The sequence below is a fragment of the Oncorhynchus mykiss genome, chromosome 15 (genome assembly GCF_013265735.2).
Source record: "Oncorhynchus mykiss isolate Arlee chromosome 15, USDA_OmykA_1.1, whole genome shotgun sequence".
Classification (NCBI taxonomy): Eukaryota; Metazoa; Chordata; class Actinopteri; order Salmoniformes; family Salmonidae; genus Oncorhynchus; species Oncorhynchus mykiss.
Window position 1 is genome coordinate 64,428,233 of NC_048579.1, and position 24,486 is coordinate 64,452,718.

At 45.0% G+C, this 24,486-nt stretch overlaps 1 protein-coding gene across 1 annotated transcript in view; it reads right to left on the bottom strand.

Moving 5' to 3' along the window:
* The window catches only part of hgfa (hepatocyte growth factor a), a 45,086-nt gene that overhangs the window by 16,188 nt on the left and 4,412 nt on the right, over positions 1–24,486 (bottom strand). The window contains exons 2-11 of the mRNA XM_036944951.1: positions 23,529–23,682; positions 23,124–23,236; positions 22,402–22,516; positions 13,283–13,425; positions 12,570–12,690; positions 12,066–12,184; positions 6,630–6,795; positions 6,337–6,470; positions 3,447–3,540; positions 2,103–2,224 (exon numbers count right to left, since the gene is read on the bottom strand). Coding sequence (XP_036800846.1) covers positions 2,103–2,224; positions 3,447–3,540; positions 6,337–6,470; positions 6,630–6,795; positions 12,066–12,184; positions 12,570–12,690; positions 13,283–13,425; positions 22,402–22,516; positions 23,124–23,236; positions 23,529–23,682 — 1,281 coding nt within the window. The remainder of the gene's footprint in view (positions 1–2,102; positions 2,225–3,446; positions 3,541–6,336; positions 6,471–6,629; positions 6,796–12,065; positions 12,185–12,569; positions 12,691–13,282; positions 13,426–22,401; positions 22,517–23,123; positions 23,237–23,528; positions 23,683–24,486) is intronic.

Below are 24,486 nucleotides of genomic sequence, written 5' to 3' on the forward strand. Positions count from 1 at the left end.
GTGAAGCTTTGCAGCAAATTTCAGTCGTTAGACTACGTAATTCATCGTAGTGTTACAAATGTGCAATAATCACGTCAACGGAAACGTCACAAACAAAACGACAGCTGTATTACTCATTGTTATGTTCCCCAGTTTCTGTGTTGTGGTTTGTGTATTCGTATGTATGTGTGTGTTACAGGATGGCTTCCTGAAATTCCCCCAAGCAGCTGATTGGAGAGCTGACCCCGCCCCCTCGTCAGGAAACAGCTGTCTTCAAATACAGACTCCTTCTGAAGCAATATAAGGCCGTGTTATTTTGCTCAGAAGAGAGATGATTGCTGAGAGAATAGAGCTGAAGGAGAGGATTGTGTCCCGTGTTGATTGTGTCCTGTGTTGATTGTGTCCTGTGTTGATTGTGTCCTGTGTTGATTGTGTCCTGTGTTGATTGTGTCCTGTGTTGATTGTGTCCTGTGTTGATTGTGTCCTGTGCTGATTGTATCCTGTGTTGATTGTTGCTGGGGAGCTGATGGGTAAATTCTGTGTTAGTTGTTGCTCAGAGACAGGTTTTTGTTAAGTATTGTGTAGCTGCTGCTTCTGATGTGTGTGTGCCAATAGGATGTAGTGGTTTTGATTATTGAAATTGTTTGTGTTATTCTGTTTTTGTTCCCAGGGGGGAAGGGGAAGGCACCTTGGGAGTGCTTAGGTAAGAGGCCCGAGGGCATACATATACCCGTAGTATATACTCTCTCTATGCACACTAGGTAAGACCTGGGCGGACCACCCCTTGTAATTTGGCTTAGTGTGCCAGGTGGTGCTAGTTAGGTAAGTTGTGGGTAGGCAGGTAAGGTAGGAGAGGGTAGGTTAGGTAAGTTGTGGGTAGGCAGGTAAGGTAGGAGAGGGTAGGTTAGGTAAGTAGTGGGTAGGCAGGTAAGGTAGGAGAGGGTAGGTTAGGTAAGTAGTGGTTAGGCAGGTTAGGCAGGTAAGGTAGGAGAGGGTATGTTAGGTAAGTTGTGGGTAGGCAGGTAAGGTAGGAGAGGGTAGGTTAGGTAAGTAGTGGGTAGGCAGGTAAGGTAGGAGAGGGTAGGTTAGGTAAGTTGTGGGTAGGCAGGTAAGGTAGGAGAGGGTAGGTTAGGTAAGTTGTGGGTAGGCAGGTAAGGTAGGAGAGGGTAGGTTAGGTAAGTAGTGGGTAGGCAGGTAAGGTAGGAGAGGGTAGGTTAGGTAAGTAGTGGGTAGGCAGGTAAGGTAGGAGAGGGTAAGTTAGGTAAGTAGTGGGTAGGCAGGTAAGGTAGGAGAGGGTAAGTTAGGTAAGTAGTGGGTATGCAGGTAAGGTAGGAGAGGGTAGGTAGGTAGTGGGTAGGCAGGTAAGGTAGGAGAGGGGGCTTTGACATTTACTTTCTTTGCTTTGGCTCCGTCCAGCCCCTTTTCCCCAAAAATATCAGTGTGATGGAATAAATTCCCTGTAAATGGTACCGATCTCTGCCTTTGTCATCCTTACTTGCACCTACAGTCCCATACCTCTTTCACTCCACGGGGAGTTGAGTTGTAGCAGGGTGTTGCGTTCCCTCTTCCTAGAGGCGTACGTAACACTCATGGAACTAAGATCATTGCTGTGTTGATGTCCCATAAGATTGAGTGAACAACACAGAGTTATGAGTGTAGCTAGACTTTTCACTGGACTTTTCTTAACTGACATTCAGTAACGGAAGACGAAGCATCATCTGATGATTGGGCCGCTGATGAGACCTACTGGTCGGAGCTCAGGTCTCCTGTGCACGACAATACTATTAACTGTCTGAGCTAAAGCCTAGGCACTAGCTCAGGGAGAAAACACAAGACGATGTTACTCACCACACGAGCATGGCTGACGTAACCATCTCCATTATTGATTACTTAACATGTATGGTCGATGTAGGATAGATGAAGGGTTGATGTAGGAGTGTATAGGGGATGAAACAGAGATTGGATGAAGACTGTGTTTTGTATTCTTACAGCGTTTGAGGGTAGATGTAGGGTCGATGTAGGTTGGATGAAGGGTAGGGTAGATGTAAGGTCGATGTAGGTTAGATGTAGGAGTGTATAGGGGATGAGACAGATTGGATGAAGACAGTGTTTTGTATTCTTACAGCGTTTGAGCTTGCAGTAGTCCCATGGGATAGAGGGGTCTGTAGTGTGACACCAGGGACCGTGCTTATCCTGGTCTGGATTCCTACACAGGTTCCTCTCCAGACCCACACTAGATTCTCCACTGGAAAACACAACATATGTGAGGACACATGCAGAAGCACACACACACAGACACATACTGTAGATACACATATACTGTATGAGGACACGCACACATACACATGGAAAAGTCTGACGCCATAACTGCATTCAGGTTGGAAACTTTGACTCAGCTGTTACTTTCGGGGCAGTGAATCCTCAGAGTTCCAGCTATGCAGAGGCCTTACAAGGAAGCAAATCAGTTTTGTGGAGAGTGCTCCGGGGAATATTAAAGTATGCAATCCCAGCAATCACAAGGAAGAAGCTACAGACTCAACTCAAAGATACAGTCCAAACACTGGAAACGTGGACTCAAGATCTGGTCGTATACTTCACTGCACATAGACTAAACCGAGCCTAAACAGATTCCTTCGTTAGTCTTGTTGAAATAGCAATTCCAGTCCTTCAGTTTCATACATTCAAATAATTGGAATATCTTTAGATGTGATCAATTTGTTGGACGGCTTGGATCAGGATTGACTGGTACCCTCAGACAAACACAATGTGAGGAGAGGGGGAAACCGATTTATCAGCCAGTGTGAAGATAATTTCACTTCCCCCGCCAATGTTAAACAAGCTGTAACCTTTACGCCATTTTTCTGCGCCGACCCCTTGACCTTGTGCGAGGGGCAGACTCGCTGGCTGCGGGCCCAGGAGGGAAGCTGATTGACTTTGATCTGCCGGGCCGTGGAAGCACTTCCTGGGGTCACGGGTCAGCTCTGGCACATGTCCATCTGTCGCTGCCATTTTGGCTTTTAAATTCCTTTAAATTAAGCATTTCTAACAGCCAGGGCCAACGTTAGCTATGGTACTTTAGCATGGGGGCACAAGGATGTGGAGAGAGGGGCAGACTATGCCCCCCTCCAGGGTGGCGTGTTCTGGAAGTTCTGGAAGCACCGTAAGGCTTCCTCTCTGTCAGCTAGAAAAATAATAGCAGGCCCAGAACTGACCCGGGTGGGGCCCCTGATTTCCTGTCGTTGTTTGTTTTCACGGCTTAAATTTATTCATTTACAAGGGGATTTTCTCTAAGCACCGGGAAATACCTCGTCAATAAACAGTTAATCGAAAAAGCCAGAGAATTTGAAAGAATGTCAACGAAACCTTCCCATACATTGCTTGAACCCATAGTTCCCACTTTTTCTCATGTGAATATGGATTGAGAGGTAAGTTCCAGTTGTGTGTGTAATGTATGAGGTTTACTGTACCTGTTGCTATGATTTGCCCAGAGTCCGCAGGGAATTCCTGATCTGGTCTTGGATAAATTGCCTGTGTAATTCCCTCCATTGCCCTCATAACAATCTGGGACAGACAGAGATAGAGAGAAGGAGAAAATAAAACACGGAGTAGTCTTAAACCGACCCTATATGTGGTTTATTGAGATAACCATCTACAGTCTCTTTCGCTCTCTCCCACAGACACGAACTCACGCACACACACAGCTATACCCACAGTGTAGAACAGAACGTGTTGATTCAACGTAAAATTGTTAGGCTACCAGCTGCAATAGGATTGTTAGTTTGTTCAACAGAAATGTTGTTGAGCAAAACTCACAATCCTATTGCAGCTGGTTGCCTTACAATTGTACATTGAATCAACATGTTGTTGTGTGCGTATGTCCACTGAGACAACATTCTGATATTGATGCCATTGTAAAAAAAAATCACGTTGAAACGGGCTCAATTTGTGGTTTGGATTTATTTAACATGTTGTGCCAATCTGTAATTGGTGGTTCCCAAATGGAATAAAAGAGCCAGGAAAATTTCTCCCAAATATCGGCTGTTGCTAAGCGGAACCAGAGGTACCTGTAGTAACCAAAGCATTCTCTTTTCCTCCAGAAAGCTCTTTTGAAATGCAAAGCATAGACATGTATGAGTGAGAGAGAATTCCAGCAAACGTTGAATTGCTGTCTGACCATTTGTTGTTTCTTCTTGTAATTTGAGGAAAATGAATTTGTAGGGCAAACAAACCAAAACCAAACATGTCCAAAAGAATGCCAGTCGTCTGTTTCAGTAAGCGACCACGGCTCATTCTCAATATATTGCAGCTGAAGTTTAGAGGTCAATTGAAAATACGGTACATAGCAGCCATACACCCGATTACACCACATATCTAGTCATTCACATAGCATACAGTATATTGTTTAAACATCCGTACCATGCACATACAGTTGAAGTCAGAAGTTTACATTTACTAGGGTTGGAGTCATTACAACTCGTTTTTCAAACACTCCACAAATGTCTTGTTAACAAACTATAGTTTTGACAAGTCTGTTAAGACATCTACTTTGTGCATGACACAAGTAATTTTTCCAACAATTGTTTACAAACAGATTATTTCACTTATAATTCAATGCATCACAATTCCAGTGGGTCAGAGGTTTACATACACTAAGTTGACTGTGCCTTCAAACACCTTGGAAAATTCCAGAAAATGGTGTCATGGCTTTAGAAGCTTCTGATAGGCTAATTGGAGGTGTACCTGTGGATATATTTCAAGGTCTACCTTCAAACTCAGTGCCTCTTTGCTTGACATAATGGAAAATCAAAAGAAATCAGCCAAGACCTCAGAAACAAAATGTAGACCTCCTCAAGTCTGGTTGATCCTTGGGAGCAATTTCCAAACGCCTGAATGTACCACGTTCATCTGTACAAACAATGGTACGCAAGTATAAACACCATGAGACCAAGCAGCCGTCATACCACTCAGGAAGGAGACGCGTTCTGTTTCCTAGAGATGAACGTACTTCGGTACGAAAGGTGCAAATCAATCCCAGAACAACAGCAAAGGACCTTGTGAAGATGCTGGAGGAAACATAGGACTCGTTTTACTGTGGATATAGATCCTTTTGTACCTATCAACATAACCTGAAAGGCCGCTCAGCAAGGAAGAAGCCACTGCTCCAAAACCGCCATAAAAAAGTCTGACTACGGTTTGTAACTGCACATGGGGACAAAGATCGTACTTTTTGGAGAAATGTCCTCTGTTCTGATGAAACAAAATAGAACTGTTTAGCCATAATGACCATCGTTATGTTTAGAGGAAAAAGGGGGGAGACTTGCAAGTCGAAGAACACCATCCCAACCGTGAAGCACGGGGGTGGCAGCATCATGTTGTGGTGGTGCTTTGCTGCAGGAGGGACTGGTGCACTTCACAAGTTAGATGGTATCATGAGGGAGGATAATTATGTGGATATATTGAAGCAACATCTCAAGACATCAGTCAGGAAGTTAAAGTATGGTCGCAAATGGGTCTTCCAAATGGACAATGACCCCAAAAATACTTCCAAAGTTGTGGCAAAATGGCTTAAGGACAACAAAGTCAAGGTATTGGAATGGCCATCACAAAGCCCTGACCTCAATCCTATAGAAAATGTGTGGGCAGAACTGAAAAAGCGTGTGCGGGCAAGGAGGCCTACAAACCTGACTCAGTTACACCAGCTCTGTCAGGAGGACTGGGCCAAAATTCACCCAACTTATTGTGGGAAGCTTGTGGAAGGCTATCCGAAATGTTTAACCCAAGTTAAACAATTTAAAGGCAATGCTACCAAATACTACTTGAGTGTATGTAAACTTTTGACCCACTGGGAATGTGATGAAAGAAATAAAAGCTGAAATAAATAATTCTCTCTCCTATTTTTCTGACATTTCACATTCTTAAAATAAAGTGGTGATCCTAACTGACCTAAGACAGGGACATTTTACTAGGACGAAATGTCAGGAATTGTGAAAAACTGAGTTTAAATGTATTTGGCTGAGGTGTATGTAAACTTCCGACTTCAAATGTATATACATTTTTTGCTGATTAATGTGTACATACTGCATGTGGATTTTTGTAAATTCAATATTATTATTAATGTAAATGTTGATGTCTATTCAGTCTGTTTACTGTGGGAGAACCATAACACAACATGTAATTCTGGGTGTACTAAGTGAATAAAGGTGGTGATGGTTCTAATGTATTGCATGGGGCCAGTCTGCTGTGTGGTGTTGTGTCTCAGTAGAATCAATAATTGGCATGCTCAACACAATAGTCCTTCCATCAAAGTCTTTCGGTGCCGGGTTGGAGGAGCATGTGGAAAACAAAACTGTGTCTCACCTTCTGTGTCGATGTTCTCTGTCTCACACCGGGGTATATGGGTGCAGAAGGCTAGTCTCTGGTTAGGATCTGTAGTGAAGCACCATGGGATCTCTGCACCATCTGGGTTCCGACAGTAGTTCTCTCTCAGGTCTCTGTGATGTAAGAGAGAGATACGTACACACCGGTTAAATAGCGGCTTCCCACGTGGACATACGTAATAATATGACTGTATGTGTCCGTTTCCCTATATTTCTCGTACCAGTGACAGACACAAAATAAAACCCATGTGGGTATTGAATGGCATTACTCACTTGCACTTGTAGTTCTGCGGGCTGTAGGTGTGGTTATGGGGGAACTGGGAGTCCCAGCGTTGACATGTGACGCCCGATGGGGTGACGCTCACAGTACCGTGGTAACTCTGTCCCTGCTCCCTGAAACACGACGATGTAGCATCCACATCAGAGTCATTACCTGGGTCTGAGACAGAGAGGGGGAGAAGAAGAAGGAAGTTGAGAGAGAGAGGGATGAAAACAGAGAGAGGGGGGTGGGTATAGGGACAAGAGAGAGAGAGAATGAGGATTTAGGATGAGAGATGAGCGATAGATAAGATGATAGACAGAAAGAAGAATGTAAAGAGGTTGACAGGGGAGAAACCAGACAGAGAAGGCAGGAGGGAGAGAGAGAGAAACCAGACAGAGAAGACAGGAGGGAGAGAGATGGAGAAACCAGACAGAGAAGACAGGAGGGAGAGAGATGGAGAAACCAGACAGAGAAGGCAGGAGGGAGAGAGATGGAGAAACCAGACAGAGAATACAGGAGGGAGAGAGATGGAGAAACCAGACAGGGAATACAGGAGGGGGAGAGAGAGAAACCAGACAGAGAATACAGGAGGGAGAGAGAGAGAAACCAGACAGAGAAGACAGGAGGGAGAGGGAGAAACCAGACAGAGAAGACAAGAGGGAGAGAGATGGAGAAACCAGACAGAGAAGGCAGCAGGGAGAGAGATGGAGAAAGCAGACAGAGAAGACAGGAGGAAGAGAGATGGAGAAACAAGACAGAGAAGACAGGAGGGAGAGGGAGAAACCAGACAGAGAAGACAAGAGGGAGAGAGATGGAGAAACCATACAGAGAAGGCAGCAGGGAGAGAGAGAAACCAGACAAAGAAGGCAGGAGGGAGAGAGAGGGGCAGGAAGGAGGGATAAAGAAAAGAGGGAGAGAGGGAAAATAAAGATGAATCTCAGAGAATGGGTCATGTTTAGCCTAGAGACAAATGACCATAAACAGTTAGTACAGATGTTGGATCTTAATTTGACCAGCATTATCGAAGCAAAATGATCCTGTTTAGTCCATAATGTTGCTTGATCGGTGGTTAGGCTATTAGCTGGGTAAACGTTTTTTGAAAAAAGATGAAAAGTGCAATACTGTTAATATACTGTGTGTGCAAGATTTCATTGAACTTATGTAAATCACAAACCTCTACATTTTCCACGGTGCAGGAAAATGCAGAGGTTTGGGATTTACATAAGTAAAATAAGAGTGATCAAATTAACAGCCTACATCTGTAGTACTGTATGGCCTATAATCTGTCTATTTATCCAAAACAGTGGTGCCCCACCACGAGACATACCGAAACCAACACTACAACAGACCACAGACTGACATTATGAGACTAATGGGAATGGGCTGTAGCCAACTCTTCTATCTCTGTCATGCCATTCAATAAACGAACACGTAGAGTACTAGGCTAATTGCACAAACAGACTGGACAGCCAGGGTAGGTTATAGGGTATTGGGTATCACATATCTGAGTGTCAGGACAAAGTGGTTATAAAAACAGATGAAGAGTATCTGAAAATCTGAGTTTCTGATATCCAACAGATTTTTGGGAGAGTTTAGACAGGTTTAGTTTGGGTATCTTTCTCCGTTAAGTACTAAAATACTTAAGTACTTTTCAAACATAGCTCTCAAAGCTCTACAAAAGGCTACAAAAAGGGAATATCTACTATCTAGCATCTGCAAATCCCCTCTATCCTATACTGTACTGGCCTCGTTCATGGTGTACAGTGTTCCATACCAGGTTTTGGCAGGAGGAACATGCATGTGTGGGTTGAGCCTAGTTAGATCCCTATTGCTTGGGTAGCTTGGCCTCTTACATGTGTGACTGAAAGGGTGGGTTACTGTAACGAAGGGCTGATGGATGTGGTACTCACCGCCAAGCCAAACAACCCTGCATTCAGCCTGCTTAACAAGGCTTCCTGGCCCTCTGGCCTCCAAAAAACGATCCCGAAAAACCTCTGAGCTCCGCTTTTTCATGTTACAGTGTACAGGGACGGATTTATCGGAATTTCTGCAACCCCTCCAGATTTGTGGGATTTGTGCTTCTATACTGTTTGAGAAATGAGCCGCGAACAGAAAAAAAAGGAAGGGAATGTTTGAAGAGGAGGACAGAAGGAGGATGTTCTTTTGGCTTGATGTAATGCATGCCGGCATCTAACGTCGGGTCACCTTTGTTATCTACAGGTTAGGCAGCGCAGAATCCATCTGGACAAATTATTTTTTACTCCCTGGTTGTAAATCACGGCCCTCAGCCGGGGGGGGGGGGGGGGGGGGGGGGGCCGTGGGCTCAAGGTCAGTGTTGAACATCCCTTTGGATGAAGAATATCAAACTGTCTAAAAGTGGTTTCTATCCTCTCTCATCACACACACACACACACACAGGATGTCATGTCACGCACATGCAAGTATGCAGGCACACAGACAAACAGCGAACTCCCCAACACACTAGCACGCCCTCTCATCCCCCCCATCTAGTCAGGTCCTCAGTTGTAGTGCCAGGGTTTCAGTGGACCTTGCTTTCTACAACACTTCTGACAATTTGTTATGGTTTCAACATCCATGATGTTACAACTGTGGCGCCTGTGTGTTCTGTTGATAACAATGATGAACATTACTCCCAATGCCTCCCAATCTATTGGAACTATCTGTGTCAGTAGCTATTCAGCCATTTTGGCTACCCCCCTACAGTTAATATATTTCATAAGGGTGAATCATAATTTCCACTTAAAGTGAAATTTCTAGTTAGTCTTCCATTGTCATCAATGCATGACTAAGGATGAGTTTACACAAGCAACCCAATTGTGATCTTTTGCCCAATTATTGGCAAAAGGAGCTGATCTGACTGGTGAAAATACCAATTAGTGGAAAAAGATCAGAATTAAGCTGCCTGTGTAAACCCAGCCTTAGTAAAAATTTGAAGTGGAAGTTTTAAACCGTCAAACTCTTCCTCCCCTGCAGTTGACAAATACAGCCCACTTGGCCTCACTCTGAGGTAAATAGCTTTCAGCTTAGAGGCACATGAAAAACTAAATATCCCAAACAAAGCCTCTCCCTGTCTCCTTTGGAAGGCTCCTATACTTATCTCGTTATCCCCCCAAACCACCATTGTGGCCCCTCTACCAAAAAAAACTTTGGCACTCTCAAAACCACAACCCGGACCTCCCTAAAACCACCACTTCAATCACAGTGGTTGCCCTCGCAAAAGAGGTTTCTAACCTCAAGGCTCTTTCCTGGTTAAATAAAGTTAGAAAGCCCCTCTACAGACTCAGTGTGGTCCACTCTCTTCCCTTCTGATCACAGAATCCCCATACAGATAAATACATAGAAATATTGTTCTATTGAATTCTGTGGGAGTCTCGTATTCTATTCCACTGCTAGGAAGGACTAATGGGGGAGATTATGGTTTGTTTAGTGAAGTTGTATGGGCATATATACAGTGAGGGAAAAAAGTATTTGATCCCCTGCTGATTTTGTAACGACAAAAGACATGATCAGTCTATCATTTTAATGGTAGGTTTATTTGAACAGTGAGAGACAGAATAACAACAACAAAATCCAGAAAAACGCATGTCAAAAATGTTATAAATTGATTTGCATTTTAATGAGGGAAATAAGTATTTGACCCCCTCTCAATCAGAAAGATTTCTGGCTCCCAGGTGTCTTTTATACAGGTAACAAGCTGAGATTAGGAGCGCACTCTTAAAGGGAGTGCTCCTAATCTCAGTTTGTTACCTGTATAAAAGACACCTGTCCACAGAAGCAATCAATTAATCAGATTCCAAACTCTCCACCATGGCCAAGACCAAAGAGCTCTCCAAGGATGTCAGGGACAAGATTGTAGACGTACACAAGGCTGGAATGGGCTACAAGACCATCGCCAAGCAGCTTGGTGAGAAGGTGACAACAGTTGGTGCGATTATTTGCAAATGGAAGAAACACAAAAGAACTGGCAATCTCCCTCGGCCTGGGGCTCCATGCAAGATCTCACCTCGTGGAGTTGCAATGATCATGAGAACAGTAAGGAATCAGCCCAGAACTACACGGGAAATCTTGTCAATGATCTCAAGGCAGCTGGGACCATAGTCACCAAGAAAACAATTGGTAACACACTATGCCGTGAAGGAGGGAAATCCTGCAGCGCCCGCAAGGCCCCCCTGCTCAAGAAAGCACATATACATGCCTGTCTGAAGTTTGCCAATGAACATCTGAATGATTCAGAGGACAACTGGGTGAAAGTGTTGTGGTCAGATGAGACCAAAATGTAGCTCTTTGGCATCAACTCAACTCGCCGTGTTTGGAGGAGGAGGAATGCTGCCTATGACCCCAAGAACACCATCCCCACCGTCAAACATGGAGGTGGAAACATTATGCTTTGGGGGTGTTTTTCTGCTAAGGGGACAGGACAACTCCACCGCATCAAAGGGACGATGGACGGGGCCATCTACCGTTAAATCTTGGGTGAGAACCTCCTTCCCTCAGCCAGGGCATTGAAAATGGGTCGTGGATGGGTATTCCAGCATGACAATGACCCAAAACACACGGCCAAGGCAACAAAGGAGTGGCTCAAGAAGAAGCACATTAAGGTCCTGGAGTGGCCTAGCCAGTCTCCAGACCTTAATCCCATAGAAAATCTGTGGAGGGAGCTGAAGGTTCGAGTTGCCAAACGTCAGCCTCGAAACCTTAATGACTCGGAGAAGATCTGCAAAGAGGAGTGGGACAAAATCCCTCCTGAGATGTGTGCAAACCTGGTGGCCAACTACAAGAAACGTCTGACCTCTGTGATTGCTAACAAGGGTTTTGCCACCAAGTACCAAGTCATGTTTTGCAGAGGGGTCACATACTTGTTTCCCTCATTAAAATGCAAATCAATTTTTAACATTTTTGACATGTGTTTTTCTGGATTTTTGTTGTTGTTATTCTGTCTCTCACTGTTCAAATAAACGTACCATTAAAATTATAGACCAATCATTTCTTTGTCAGTGGGTAAACGTACAAAATCAGCAGGGGATCAAATACTTTTTTCCCTCACTGTAGGGAATAGGGAATGTGTGTGAGAGAATGGAGAAGTATTGGGAGGGACAGGGGCCCCTCTCTCAACGAGGGAGCTGTGACATCGCATTAATGAGGATCCGGACGAGGTGTGTGTGTGTAAGAAAATGTGTACCATCCACTATTCTTTACTATGTGAGTGCTTCCTGCTCCACCTCGACCCAACACAACCCAACAGAACACAACAGAACCCAACAGAACAATATGCTGAGACCACAAAACCAGACTGATTATCTAACATGTCTGTCCTTCCACATTCTAAGCGTTGGTATGCCATACCAGTATCATTAGACAGTCGTTAGACATTAGACATTTCACTATTTGGGATAAAGAGGAAGACAGTAGAAAGTGCACACACTCACCACACACACTGATGTTGCAGTACTCCCAGGGTGTTTGTGGGTCCATGGTGTAACACCACGGACGCAAACGGTTGTCCGGATTCCGACAGTAGTTGTCATTCAGCCCTTTATCAGGGTACCTGTGAAGAAAAATATGAAAAAAAAATGAAAGAGACAGAGACAGAGAGAGTTATGCTACATGGGTTCATCTCCTGTGTATTAGGATAGAGGGAGCGTTTGTGCAGCTGTGTGTGTGTGTGTGTGTGTGTGTGTGTGTGTGTGTGTGTGTGTGTAGAACTTGATGAGGGACTGCAGTGTGGTTGGTCTGAGTATACATTCATCCACAGACCTTCACCACATTCACTGCATACAGAAGGTTGACTAACTAACAGCAGTGGGCTAATCCAAAGATCACAAACAATTTACTTTGAAGTAATAAAAAGGAGTAATTCATTTAAAAGTAAGTAACGTTAGCCATAACTTACTGTGCTATGAATACATAAGGCTATGGGTTTCCTTACTCACTTTTTAGGTTGGTAGGGGTGTCTGTGGGGCTTGGATGAATCCCATCTCTGACACTCCTTCCCACTCTCTGTGTGATCCATCGGCCCTTTGTAGTCTTCCCCGTTACACCTCATACACTCCACTGCAAACGCAAAAACAACGTTAGCGCAACCTTCCCATAACACGATTAAAGATGACTAAATAACAGTCTGACTTTCATCTTATTGTAAAGTTGATCACTTTAATAATGTTAGCAACATGCTTATCTCTCAATCTTTGTACAATATTCAATGAGAACTAATATACTAGCATACTAAACATTTCTTGACACGGTAGTGAATTGGTATTCCCTGGTGCGTCAAAAACAACATTCTTGTTCAGCTACAAGAGCACAAGATATGTTTTTCTAGGTTGTTATCGGGATAACAGAGGGTTGTTATCAGACCGCAGTGGTACACTATTAGCAAGCAGAGTTCAGTTGAAAAAAACTTCCAAAAACATGGCTGCTTTTCGACAACAAATCAGCTTCACTCCAGTAAATGACATATCATTGACATTTCAAAGATGTCTATGTTGGGCAAACCAAAGGGCCATTTTTCCAAGCACAGATTAAGCCTAGTCCTAGACTAAAAATAATCTCAATTGAAAGTGCTCTTAAATCCAGCACTAGGCTTAACCTGTGTCTGGGAAACTGGCCCCAACGTGTAATTGGACTCTGCTGGTTGAGGTGTTACCTTGGGAGCACTGAGGCAGGCCACACTCTTGGTGCCTGACCTCTGGGTCTGTAGTGAAACACCAGGGCCCACTGCTCTCGTTCTTGGGGTTACGGCAGAAGTTCCCGTTCAGGTCCTTCTTGCCTAGTCTCGCCGGCTGGAAGCTGTGGGAAAGTGTGGAGAAAAACACTACTAAGCATGAAGTGGGAATGACCAAATGTGTGTGACAAGCACGATAGGAGTTTCTGTTTTAGGACTCATAAAGTTGTAGAACTTAATTTTGTTTAAGATGTGATTTCTGTGCGTTTCTCTTAGATATTGATGTGAATTGGGGGCCCTTAGCTCCGAAGGATAGCACGCTAAAAACTGAGCCAAAAACAAAGACAGTTGGTAGAGTCGCAACATGCTAACTTAGCTACATCGCTACATTATCTTGGACCATAGTAATATAGACAAAGTGTAATAAAAATGTATAGAAAATGGAAAATATTATCTTCTAGTACATCCTCCCTTCACATTCATTCCATGCCCTCAGGCTAATCTACCAGTAAATGCTTCCAGTCTGGCCTGTAAATCAGCCAGTAACTGCTACACATGCACAGAGTCTCCAACACGGATTTTACCACACAACTACCAATCAGAAACAGCAGCTCAACCATTTCTTGTTTTCACCAACTTCACAAATTGAAACATAATCTATTTCTTCTGCATTGCACATTTGTTCAGCAGAAGGGTCAGGGGAGACACACATGGACACACACACATGGACACACACACATGGACATACACACATGGACACACACACACACGGACACACACACACACGGACACACACACACACACACACACACACACACACACACACACACACACACACACACACACACACACACACACACACACACACACACACACACACACACACACACACACCTTTTGGGAGTAAAAGCACCATGTGAAGCATATGGGCTATGCTTTGGGAAAGTGAGTGGTGTTATATCCTTCCTGTTAGCCCTGTCCGGGGGTATCATCGGATGGGGCCACAGTGTCTCCTGACCCCTCCTGTCTCAGCCTCCAGTATTTATGCTGCAGTAGTTTGTGTCGGGGAGCTAGGGTCAGTTTGTCATATCTGGAGTACTTCTCCTGTCTTATCCGGTGTCCTGTGTGAATTTAAGTATGCTCTCTCTAATTCTCTCATTCTCTCTTTCTTTCTCTCTCTTGGAGGACCTGAGCCGTAGGAAATGCCTCAGGACTACCTGGCATGATGACTCCTTGCTGTCCCCAGTCCACCTGGCCGTGCTGCTGCTCCAGTTTCAACTGTTCTGCCTGCGGCTATGAAATCCTGACCTGTTCACCGGATGTGCTACCTATCCCAGACCTATTATTTGACCATGCTGGTCATTTATGAACATTTGAACATCTTGGCCATGTTCTGTTGTACTCTCCACCCAGCACAGCCAGAAGAGGACTGACCACCCCTCATAGCCTGGTTCCTCTCTAGGTTTCTTCCTAGGTTTTGGCCTTTCTAGGGAGTTTTTCCTAGCCAACGTGCTTCAACACCTGCATTGCATGCTGTTTGGGGTTTTAGGCTGGGTTTCTGTACAGCACTTTGAGATATCAGCTGATGTACGAAGGGCTATATAAATAAATGTGATTTGATTTGATGATGGAGAAATAAAAATACAAAAAAGAGATGCTGGAGACATGGAAAGAGAGCAACAGAAGAGATGCTGAGACATGGAAAGAGAACAACAGAAGATATGCTGAGACATGGAAAGAGAGCAACAGAAGAGATGCTGAGACATGGAAAGAGAGCAACAGAAGAGATGCTGAGACATGGAAAGAGAGCAACAGAAGAGATGCTGAGACATGGAAAGAGAGCAACAGAAGAGATGCTGAGACATGGAAAGAGAGCAACAGAAGAGATGCTGAGACATGGAAAGAGAGCAACAGAAGAGATGCTGAGACATGGAAAGAGAGCAACAGAAGATATGCTGAGACATGGAAAGAGAGCAACAGAAGAGATGCTGAGACATGGAAAGAGAGCAACAGAAGAGATGCTGAGACATGGAAAGAGAGCAACAGAAGAGATGCTGAGACATGGAAAGAGAGCAACAGAAGAGATGCTGAGACATGGAAAGAGAGCAACAGAAGAGATGCTGAGACATGGAAAGAGAGCAACAGAAGAGATGCTGAGACATGGAAAGAGAGCAACAGAAGATATGCTGAGACATGGAAAGAGAGCAACAGAAGAGATGCTGAGACATGGAAAGAGAGCAGCAGAAGAGATGCTGAGACATGGAAAGAGAGCAACAGAAGATATGCTGAGACATGGAAAGAGAGCAACAGAAGAGATGCTGAGACATGGAAAGAGAACAACAGAAGATATGCTGAGACATGGAAAGAGAGCAACAGAAGAGATGCTGAGACATGGAAAGAGAGCAACAGAAGATATGCTGAGACATGGAAAGAGAGCAACAGAAGAGATGCTGAGACATGGAAAGAGAGCAACAGAAGAGATGCTGAGACATGGAAAGAGAGCAACAGAAGAGATGCTGGAGACATGAAAAGAGAACAACAGAAGAGATGCTGAGACATGGAAAGAGAGCAACAGAAGAGATGCTGAGACATGGAAAGAGAGCAACAGAAGAGATGCTGGAGACATGAAAAGAGAACAACAGAAGAGATGCTGAGACATGGAAAGAGAGCAACAGAAGAGATGCTGAGACATGGAAAGAGAGCAACAGAAGAGATGCTGAGACATGGAAAGAGAACAACAGAAGAGATGCTGGAGACATGGAAAGAGAGCAACAGAAGAGATGCTGGAGACATGAAAAGAGAACAACAGAAGAGATGCTGAGACATGAAAAGAGAACAACAGAAGAGATGCTGAGACATGAAAAGAGAACAACAGAAGAGATGCTGAGACATGGAAAGAGAGATGGAGAATAAAAAAATGAATAGAAAGAAAACCAGAGGGGCCTTCCTATCAGCAGCTCGGCTCAGCCCTCAACCCCAACGCCTTCCTATCAGCAGCTTGGTTCAACCCTCAACCCCAATGCCAGGGCCCTTTCTTGGGGGAGAGCCGGCTCGGCACTCCCCCCTGTGCCCTCCGACCTCCATAGAACTCCACTAATGCATAACATCACTCATCCCATTGCCAGAGGAAACGCAGAGATCTAACTTAGACCACGAGAGAGTCTTCAGTGAAATAGTGGGAGTCCAGTCTGCTATGAACCAAAACCCTTCCATCCACGTGGTAGTCTAATGCCCAGTCCAGAGACAACCACAAGCCCAGAAGCCCCCTAGACACTAGTGTAGACTGACCATATTACTTGCACCTATACCATTAAGTTGCATCCACATGTAGTTCCAAGGATCTCGGAGCTTATTTTGGACAGGGCCAGACTTCAACTTGGACCTGACCGACTGCCTGCCAACAGCCAAAAACATAATGAGTTGAGTCCTGCTTATTAACATATCAACACGTTCCTTTAACGTCATAAAAGTCTATCAGAATGTCATTAAAAAAAATACAGGATTTCACTTTATCTGGTGAGCTGCACCCCCAGCTCCACATGAGGAGAGAGAGGAGCCAGTAAGAAGATTTACTGCCTGCCTGTCTGTGTCTGAATATACAGTATAGAGGAGGAAAGAAAGTAATGATGTTGGGCTAACAGATGTTAGCCAACTATTCATCTCCTTGTCGAGGAGGGGTCCCTATGGTGTTGCAGGCAGACACTATGCACATAGGTCTGGCTCTCTATTTGGACCTCTCCCTCTTTTTCTCCACATCCATCACTGTGTCTCTCTCACTGTGTCTCTCTCACTGTGTCTCTCTCACTGTCTCACTACGTCTCTCTCACTGTGTGTCTCTCTATGTGTCTCTCTCACTGTCTCCCTCTCTTTGTCTCTCTCTGGGTCTCTCATGTTTCTTTCTCTCTCTCTGTGCCTCTCACTCTATCTCTCTGTGTGTGTGTCTCTCTCTCTCTCTTTCTGTGTGTGTGTGTCTCTCTCTCCCCATCTCTCTCTCTGGACAAGGATAAACACACCAGCTTGTCTTTAGATTTAGCCCCAGTAAACTGGAAACTGGAAAACTGCATGCTGAAATGACAGCATTATGATCTAGCGGGAAATGATACAAGTTCAAAATGTTACAATGAAGAACTCTGGAACCAGATAAAAACAGCCCTCAAACTCAACTCTGGACCTCTTTTTTCCATTGTTCCCCTCTAATCAGGGACTGAATTATACTTGGGACACGAGGTGTGTGATTCTCCTCTAATCAGGGACTAAATTATACCTGGGACACGAGGTGTGTGATTCTCCTCTAATCAGGGACTGATTTATACCTGGGACACGAGGTGTGTGATTCTCCTCTAATCAGGGACTAAATTATACCTGGGACACGAGGTGCGTGATTCTCCTCTAATCAGGGACTGATTTATACCTGACACACCAGGTGTGTGATTCCCCTCTAATTAGTGACTGATTTATACCTGGGACACCAGGTGTGTGATTCACCTCTAATTAGTGACTGATTTATACCTGGGACACCAGGTGTGTGATTCCCCTCTAATCCGCGACTGATTTATACCTGGGACACCAGGTGTGTGATTCCCCTCTAATCAGCGACTGATTTATACCTGACACACCAGGTGTGTGATTCCCTTCTAATCAGGGACTGATTTATACCTGGGACACCAGGTGTGTGATTCCACTCTAATCAGCGACTGATTTATACCTGGGACACCAGGTGTGTGATTCCCTTCTAATCAGCGACTGATTTATACCTGGGACACCAGGTGTGTGATTCCCCTCTAATCAGGGACTGATTTATACCTGGGACACCAGGTGTGTGATTCCCCTCTAATCAGGGACTGATTTATACCTGGGACACCAGGTGTGTGATTCTCCTCTAATCAGGGACTGATTTATACCTGGGACACCAGGTGTGTGATTCCCCTCTAATCAGGGACTGATTTATACCTGACACACCAGGTGTGTGATTCCCCTCTAATCAGCGACTGATTTATACCTGGGACACCAGGTGTGTGATTCCCCTCTAATCAGGGACTGATTTATACCTGACACACCAGGTGTGTGATTCCCCTCTAATCAGCGACTGATTTATACCTGGGACACCAGGTGTGTGATTCCCCTCTAATCAGGGACTGATTTATACCTGACACACCAGGTGTGTGATTCCCCTCTAATCAGTGACTGATTTATACCTGGGACACCAGGTGTGTGATTCCCTTCTAATCAGGGACTGATTTATACCTGACACACCAGGTGTGTGATTCCCCTCTAATCAGCGACTGATTTATACCTGGGACACCAGGTGTGTGATTCCACTCTAATCAGCGACTGATTTATACCTGGGACACCAGGTGTGTGATTCCCCTCTAATCAGGGACTGATTTATACCTGACACACCAGGTGTGTGATTCCCCTCTAATCAGCGACTGATTTATACCTGGGACACCAGGTGTGTGATTCCCCTCTAATCAGGGACTGATTTATACCTGGGACACCAGGTGTGTGATTCCCTTCTAATCAGCGACTGATTTATACCTGACACACCAGGTGTGTGATTCCCCTCTAATCAGGGACTGATTTATACCTGACACACCAGGTGTGTGATTCCCCTCTAATCAGGGACTGATTTATACCTGACACACCAGGTGTGTGATTCCACTCTAATCAGCGACTGATTTATACCTGGGACACCAGGTGTGTGATTCCCCTCTAATCAGGGACTGATTTATACCTGACACACCAGGTGTGTGATTCCCCTCTAATCAGCGACTGATTTATACCTGGGACACCAGGTGTGTGATTCCCCTCTAATCAGGGACTGATTTATACCTGACACACCAGGTGTGTGATTCCCCTCTAATCAGGGACTGATTTATACCTGACACACCAGGTGTGTGATTCCACTCTAATCAGCGACTGATTTATACCTGGGACACCAGGTGTGTGATTCCCCTCTAATCAGGGACTGATTTATACCTGACACACCAGGTGTGTGATTCCCCTCTAATCAGGGACTGATTTATACCTGACACACCAGGTGTGTGATTCCCCTCTAATCAGCGACTGATTTATACCTGACACACCAGGTGTGTGATTCCACTCTAATCAGCGACTGATTTATACCTGGGACACCAGGTGTGTGATTCCCCTCTAATCAGGGACTGATTTATACCTGACACACCAGGTGTGTGATTCCCCTCTAATCAGGGACTGATTTATACCTGACACACCAGGTGTGTGATTCCCCTCTAATCAGCGACTGATTTATACCTGGGACACCAGGTGTGTGATTCCCCTCTAATCAGGGACTGATTTATACCTGACACACCAGGTGTGATTCCCCTCTAATCAGCGACTGATTTATACCTGGGACACCAGGTGTGTGATTCCCCTCTAATCAGGGACTGATTTATACCTGGGACACCAGGTGTGTGATTCCCCTCTAATCAGGGACTGATTTATACCTGACACACCAGGTGTGTGATTCCCCTCTAATCAGGGACTGATTTATACCTGACACACCAGGTGTGTGATTCCCCTCTAATCAGGGACTGATTTATACCTGACACACCAGGTGTGTGATTCCCCTCTAATCAGGGACTGATTTATACCTGACACACCAGGTGTGTGATTCCCCTCTAATCAGGGACTGATTTATACCTGACACACCAGGTGTGTGATTCCCCTCTAATCAGGGACTGATTTATACCTGACACACCAGGTGTGTGATTCCCCTCTAATCAGGGACTGATTTATACCTGACACACCAGGTGTGTGATTCCACTCTAATCAGCGACTGATTTATACCTGGGACACCAGGTGTGTGATTCCCCTCTAATCAGGGACTGATTTATACCTGACACACCAGGTGTGTGATTCCCCTCTAATCAGCGACTGATTTATACCTGGGACACCAGGTGTGTGATTCCCCTCTAATCAGGGACTGATTTATACCTGACACACCAGGTGTGTGATTCCCTTCTAATCAGCGACTGATTTATACCTGACACACCAGGTGTGTGATTCCCTTCTAATCAGCGACTGATTTATACCTGACACACCAGGTGTGTGATTCCCCTCTAATCAGGGACTGATTTATACCTGACACACCAGGTGTGTGATTCCCCTCTAATCAGGGACTGATTTATACCTGACACACCAGGTGTGTGATTCCACTCTAATCAGCGACTGATTTATACCTGGGACACCAGGTGTGTGATTCCCCTCTAATCAGGGACTGATTTATACCTGGGACACCAGGTGTGTGATTCCCTTCTAATTAGTGACTGATTTATACCTGGGACACCAGGTGTGTGATTCCCCTCTAATCAGGGACTGATTTATACCTGGGACACCAGGTGTGTGATTCCCTTCTAATCAGCGACTGATTTATACCTGGGACACCAGGTGTGTGATTCCCCTCTAATCAGGGACTGATTTATACCTGGGACACCAGGTGTGTGCAATAAATGATCAGGTAGAAGAGAAAAGCAGCAGGCTCTGGACCTCGTAGGGTAAGACTTGAGTACCCTGCAATAGAGCAACCTCCAAATACACTTTAATACACCTGACTTCACAATCTTTACCTAACAAGCTACTATACCAACTTCACTATATCCTTTAGTGATATTACAATCCAAGTCCTAACATCAGACAGCAGATGTTAGCCCTGAAAAGTCACACCTGCAATCAGTGATCAGTCAAGCATTCCAATAATAGTTACATGAAACCCAAATGATGCATGCTTCATTATGTGTAATTCTCACACACCGGGACAGTCTCACGCTAACCAGCTGCAACTCTCACCCCTTAAGGAGAGGGGAACAAACTTGTGTTGTGGTTCAACTGGAGGGTGCTATGATGCATTCAGTTACTCGTCAGAAAAGGTCGCTGAACTAGGCTGTATATCAAACGCAGGAATATTTAGAGGTCTGTACATCTGTCCATTTGTGCTGGGGTCTGTGTGCATATCCATCTCTCTGTCTGTCTGTGCATATGTGATTCATTCAATCAGTCAGACAGTTTGCATGAATAATCCGGCAGCTGATCAAGGAGGAGGGGAGGAGGGGGCGGAGGGGGAGAGTCAAGGTGTCCTGGGGGAGGTGAGAGTGGGCCCTGTATTTTCATCTCGGTCGGAGGCTTGCATTTTTCTCATGTCTGTGGCTTAGTGAGCTCAGCTGGAGAGCACATAGCACATTACCTCAGTCTATACATCTCTACTCTCTCTGCGCTCTCTTTACTCTCTCTCTTCTCTCACTCTACACTTTCTTTCTTTCTTTCTTTCTCTCTCTCTCTCCCTCTCTACACTCTATCTACACTCTTTCTACACTCTCTCTACACTCTCTCTCTCTCTTTCTCTACTCTCTCTCTCCCTTCACTCTCTCTCCTTCCTTGTTTCTTTCTTTTTCTCTCTCTATCCATCTCTCTCCATCTGTTTCTCTATCTCCCCCTCTTTCCCTGCCTACTTTCTCTCTTTCGTTCACTCCCTCCATCCCTCTTTCTCTCTCCACTCTTCTTTAATTTCATCTCCATTATCTCCTCTCTCCTTCCTCTCCGACCCCAAACATTGCTGTTAAAATGTCTTGCGGCTAACGAGCAGCGCTAACATGAACCTGGCTCCAAACCATCATTAGATATTCACTGGTCTCACTTAGCTTAACCTGAGAGCTTTTCCTGCTGTACCTACTGTACTTGATGACCTTTCCTCTTTCCTTTCTGCCAAGCCTCCCTCCCTCTCTGACAATTCGTTTTTTGTTTAACTAGAGCGATGTAAGACGGGATAGGTCTAGGGGGGGTAGGATGTGGGTGTGTGTGTGTGTTAGGTGTGTATGTGTCATAACGCTACAGTGTTTAAGTGATGTATAAGTGTTTGGCTCTTCCAGTCACTGATGTGAGAAGAGGGGGAGACATTCTGTCTCAAAGAGTTTTACACAGAAGGAGCTCAAGTCATTAACCATCTGAGTATGTCACCCAACAATCCCACTTTAGCCTACAAGGCCCAACACTCTAACAAAGCCTTAGAAATACCACAGACTGACAAATCTGCATATCCCACAGAAAAATAACATTAAAAAATTCGGTAAAATAGAGAAAATTACGTGTGTTCGTGAGGGAAGGATTCAGCCCATGACTGACAGGGAATCTTGGCCTTGGTTACCGCCCTCCTGCCTTTGTAGTTCACCCCGGAACCGATGATACACTCCCTCACATAATCTAAAAATGCCAAGACGAGAGAGAAAGACAGAGACACAAACATTCATGTCAGAGTTAGCAAAACACTGTCATTATTTGCATGGAAGATATAGCTCCCTAAAGTTAATTAAATGTCACTTTGGGGCGTTTCGTCAATTCTCAAGCGCGAGACTCCACAGCTTAAACAATCCCTTGGGTCCAAACTGTAAACAGCGGCCATGTTGTTTATGCTCTGGTTGGTTCACCGCATGTTTGTGTGCACATCTCTGGCCACTGGAGTTACATAACTAGAGCGGGAAGGCAGTTGTTGTGTCAACAGACATCGAGAGCTCTTAAACCTTAGAAAGTCAAGCTCGAAGGATCCGTCACACCACAAGAACCATCACTCTAGACAAACAACATATCTGCATTGCTATAAACGTCTATAAACATTCCACTGACATCTCAGAACGTTTCGGAGAAAAGAGAGAGTGTATGATGCCGTGTTTGAGGCAGATCTCGCTAAGTCAACATTAACGGTTATCCAGCGTTTTTTCCAAGACAACATTTTACGAGGCTTTGGAGGGGGAAAAGCGACAGTGTAAGGATAAAATGTCATGTTTGAGCTAAAGTCAACAGTTATATTTACCTTTTTTCTCATAAAGGTCAAAGTTCACCCTGTGTTCCCTGTGAGCACTGTCCATGAAGCGGTCAAAGGGAAGCAAGTGGCATTTCCTGTTTTGATGGTCAAAGTAGAATGCCCTGTAAGAACAGACAGGAAGTAGTTGAGAGATGAGCACTGGGTGATAAGAAATATGAAGGCTGTATGAAGGGAGGAGGGGGAAAGAGGGAAAATGTAGGTCACTGGAGAGAGAGAAAGATGGAGAAACAGTGAGGGAGTGAGTGAGTGAGTGAGTGAGTGAGTGAGTGAGTGAGTGAGTGAGTGAGTGAGTGAGTGAGTGAGTGAGGAAGAGAGAGAAACATGTGTGAAACAGTTGTGCATTTTGCATGCATCTGCCTCTATGACCATCTTCTTTGTTTGTGTGAGATGCACCTGCAGGTGAAGGTTTTCTTGTTCTTGCTGCACTTGCGAGCACAGTGCTCCAGCGAGCGGCTGTTCTTGACCATGGAGGGCTGGGGGCAATCTGGACACAGCAGCCTGGTGTCCTCACTCTTCTGGTACTGCTGTAACGACTGCTTCCTGCACTCTGAGACAGGACAGAGATGATACTTCTGTAACGACTGCTTCCTGTACTCTGAGACAGGACAGAGATGATGCTTCTGTAACGACTGCTTCCTGCACTCTGAGACAGGACAGAGATGATACTTCTGTAACGACTGCTTCCTGCACTCTGAGACAGGACAGAGATGATACTTCTGTAACGACTGCTTCCTGCACTCTGAGACGGGACAGAGACTGTACTTCTGTAACGACTGCTTCCTGCACTCTGAGACAGGACAGAGATGATACTTCTGTAACGACTGCTTCCTGCACTCTGAGACGGGACAGAGATGATACTTCTGTAATGACTGCTTCCTGCACTCTGAGACAGGACAGAGATGATACTTCTGTAACGACTGCTTCCTGCACTCTGAGACAGGACAGAGATGATACTTCTGTAACGACTGCTTCCTGTACTCTGAGACGGGACAGAGATGATACTTCTGTAACGACTGCTTCCTGCACTCTGAGACAGGACAGAGATGATACTTCTGTAACGACTGCTTCCTGCACTCTGAGACGGGACAGAGATGATACTTCTGTAACGACTGCTTCCTGCACTCTGAGACAGGACAGAGATGATACTTCTGTAACGACTGCTTCCTGTACTCTGAGACAGGACAGAGATGATGCTTCTGTAACGACTGCTTCCTGCACTCTGAGACAGGACAGAGATGATACTTCTGTAACGACTGCTTCCTGCACTCTGAGACAGGACAGAGATGATACTTCTGTAACGACTGCTTCCTGCACTCTGAGACGGGACAGAGACTGTACTTCTGTAACGACT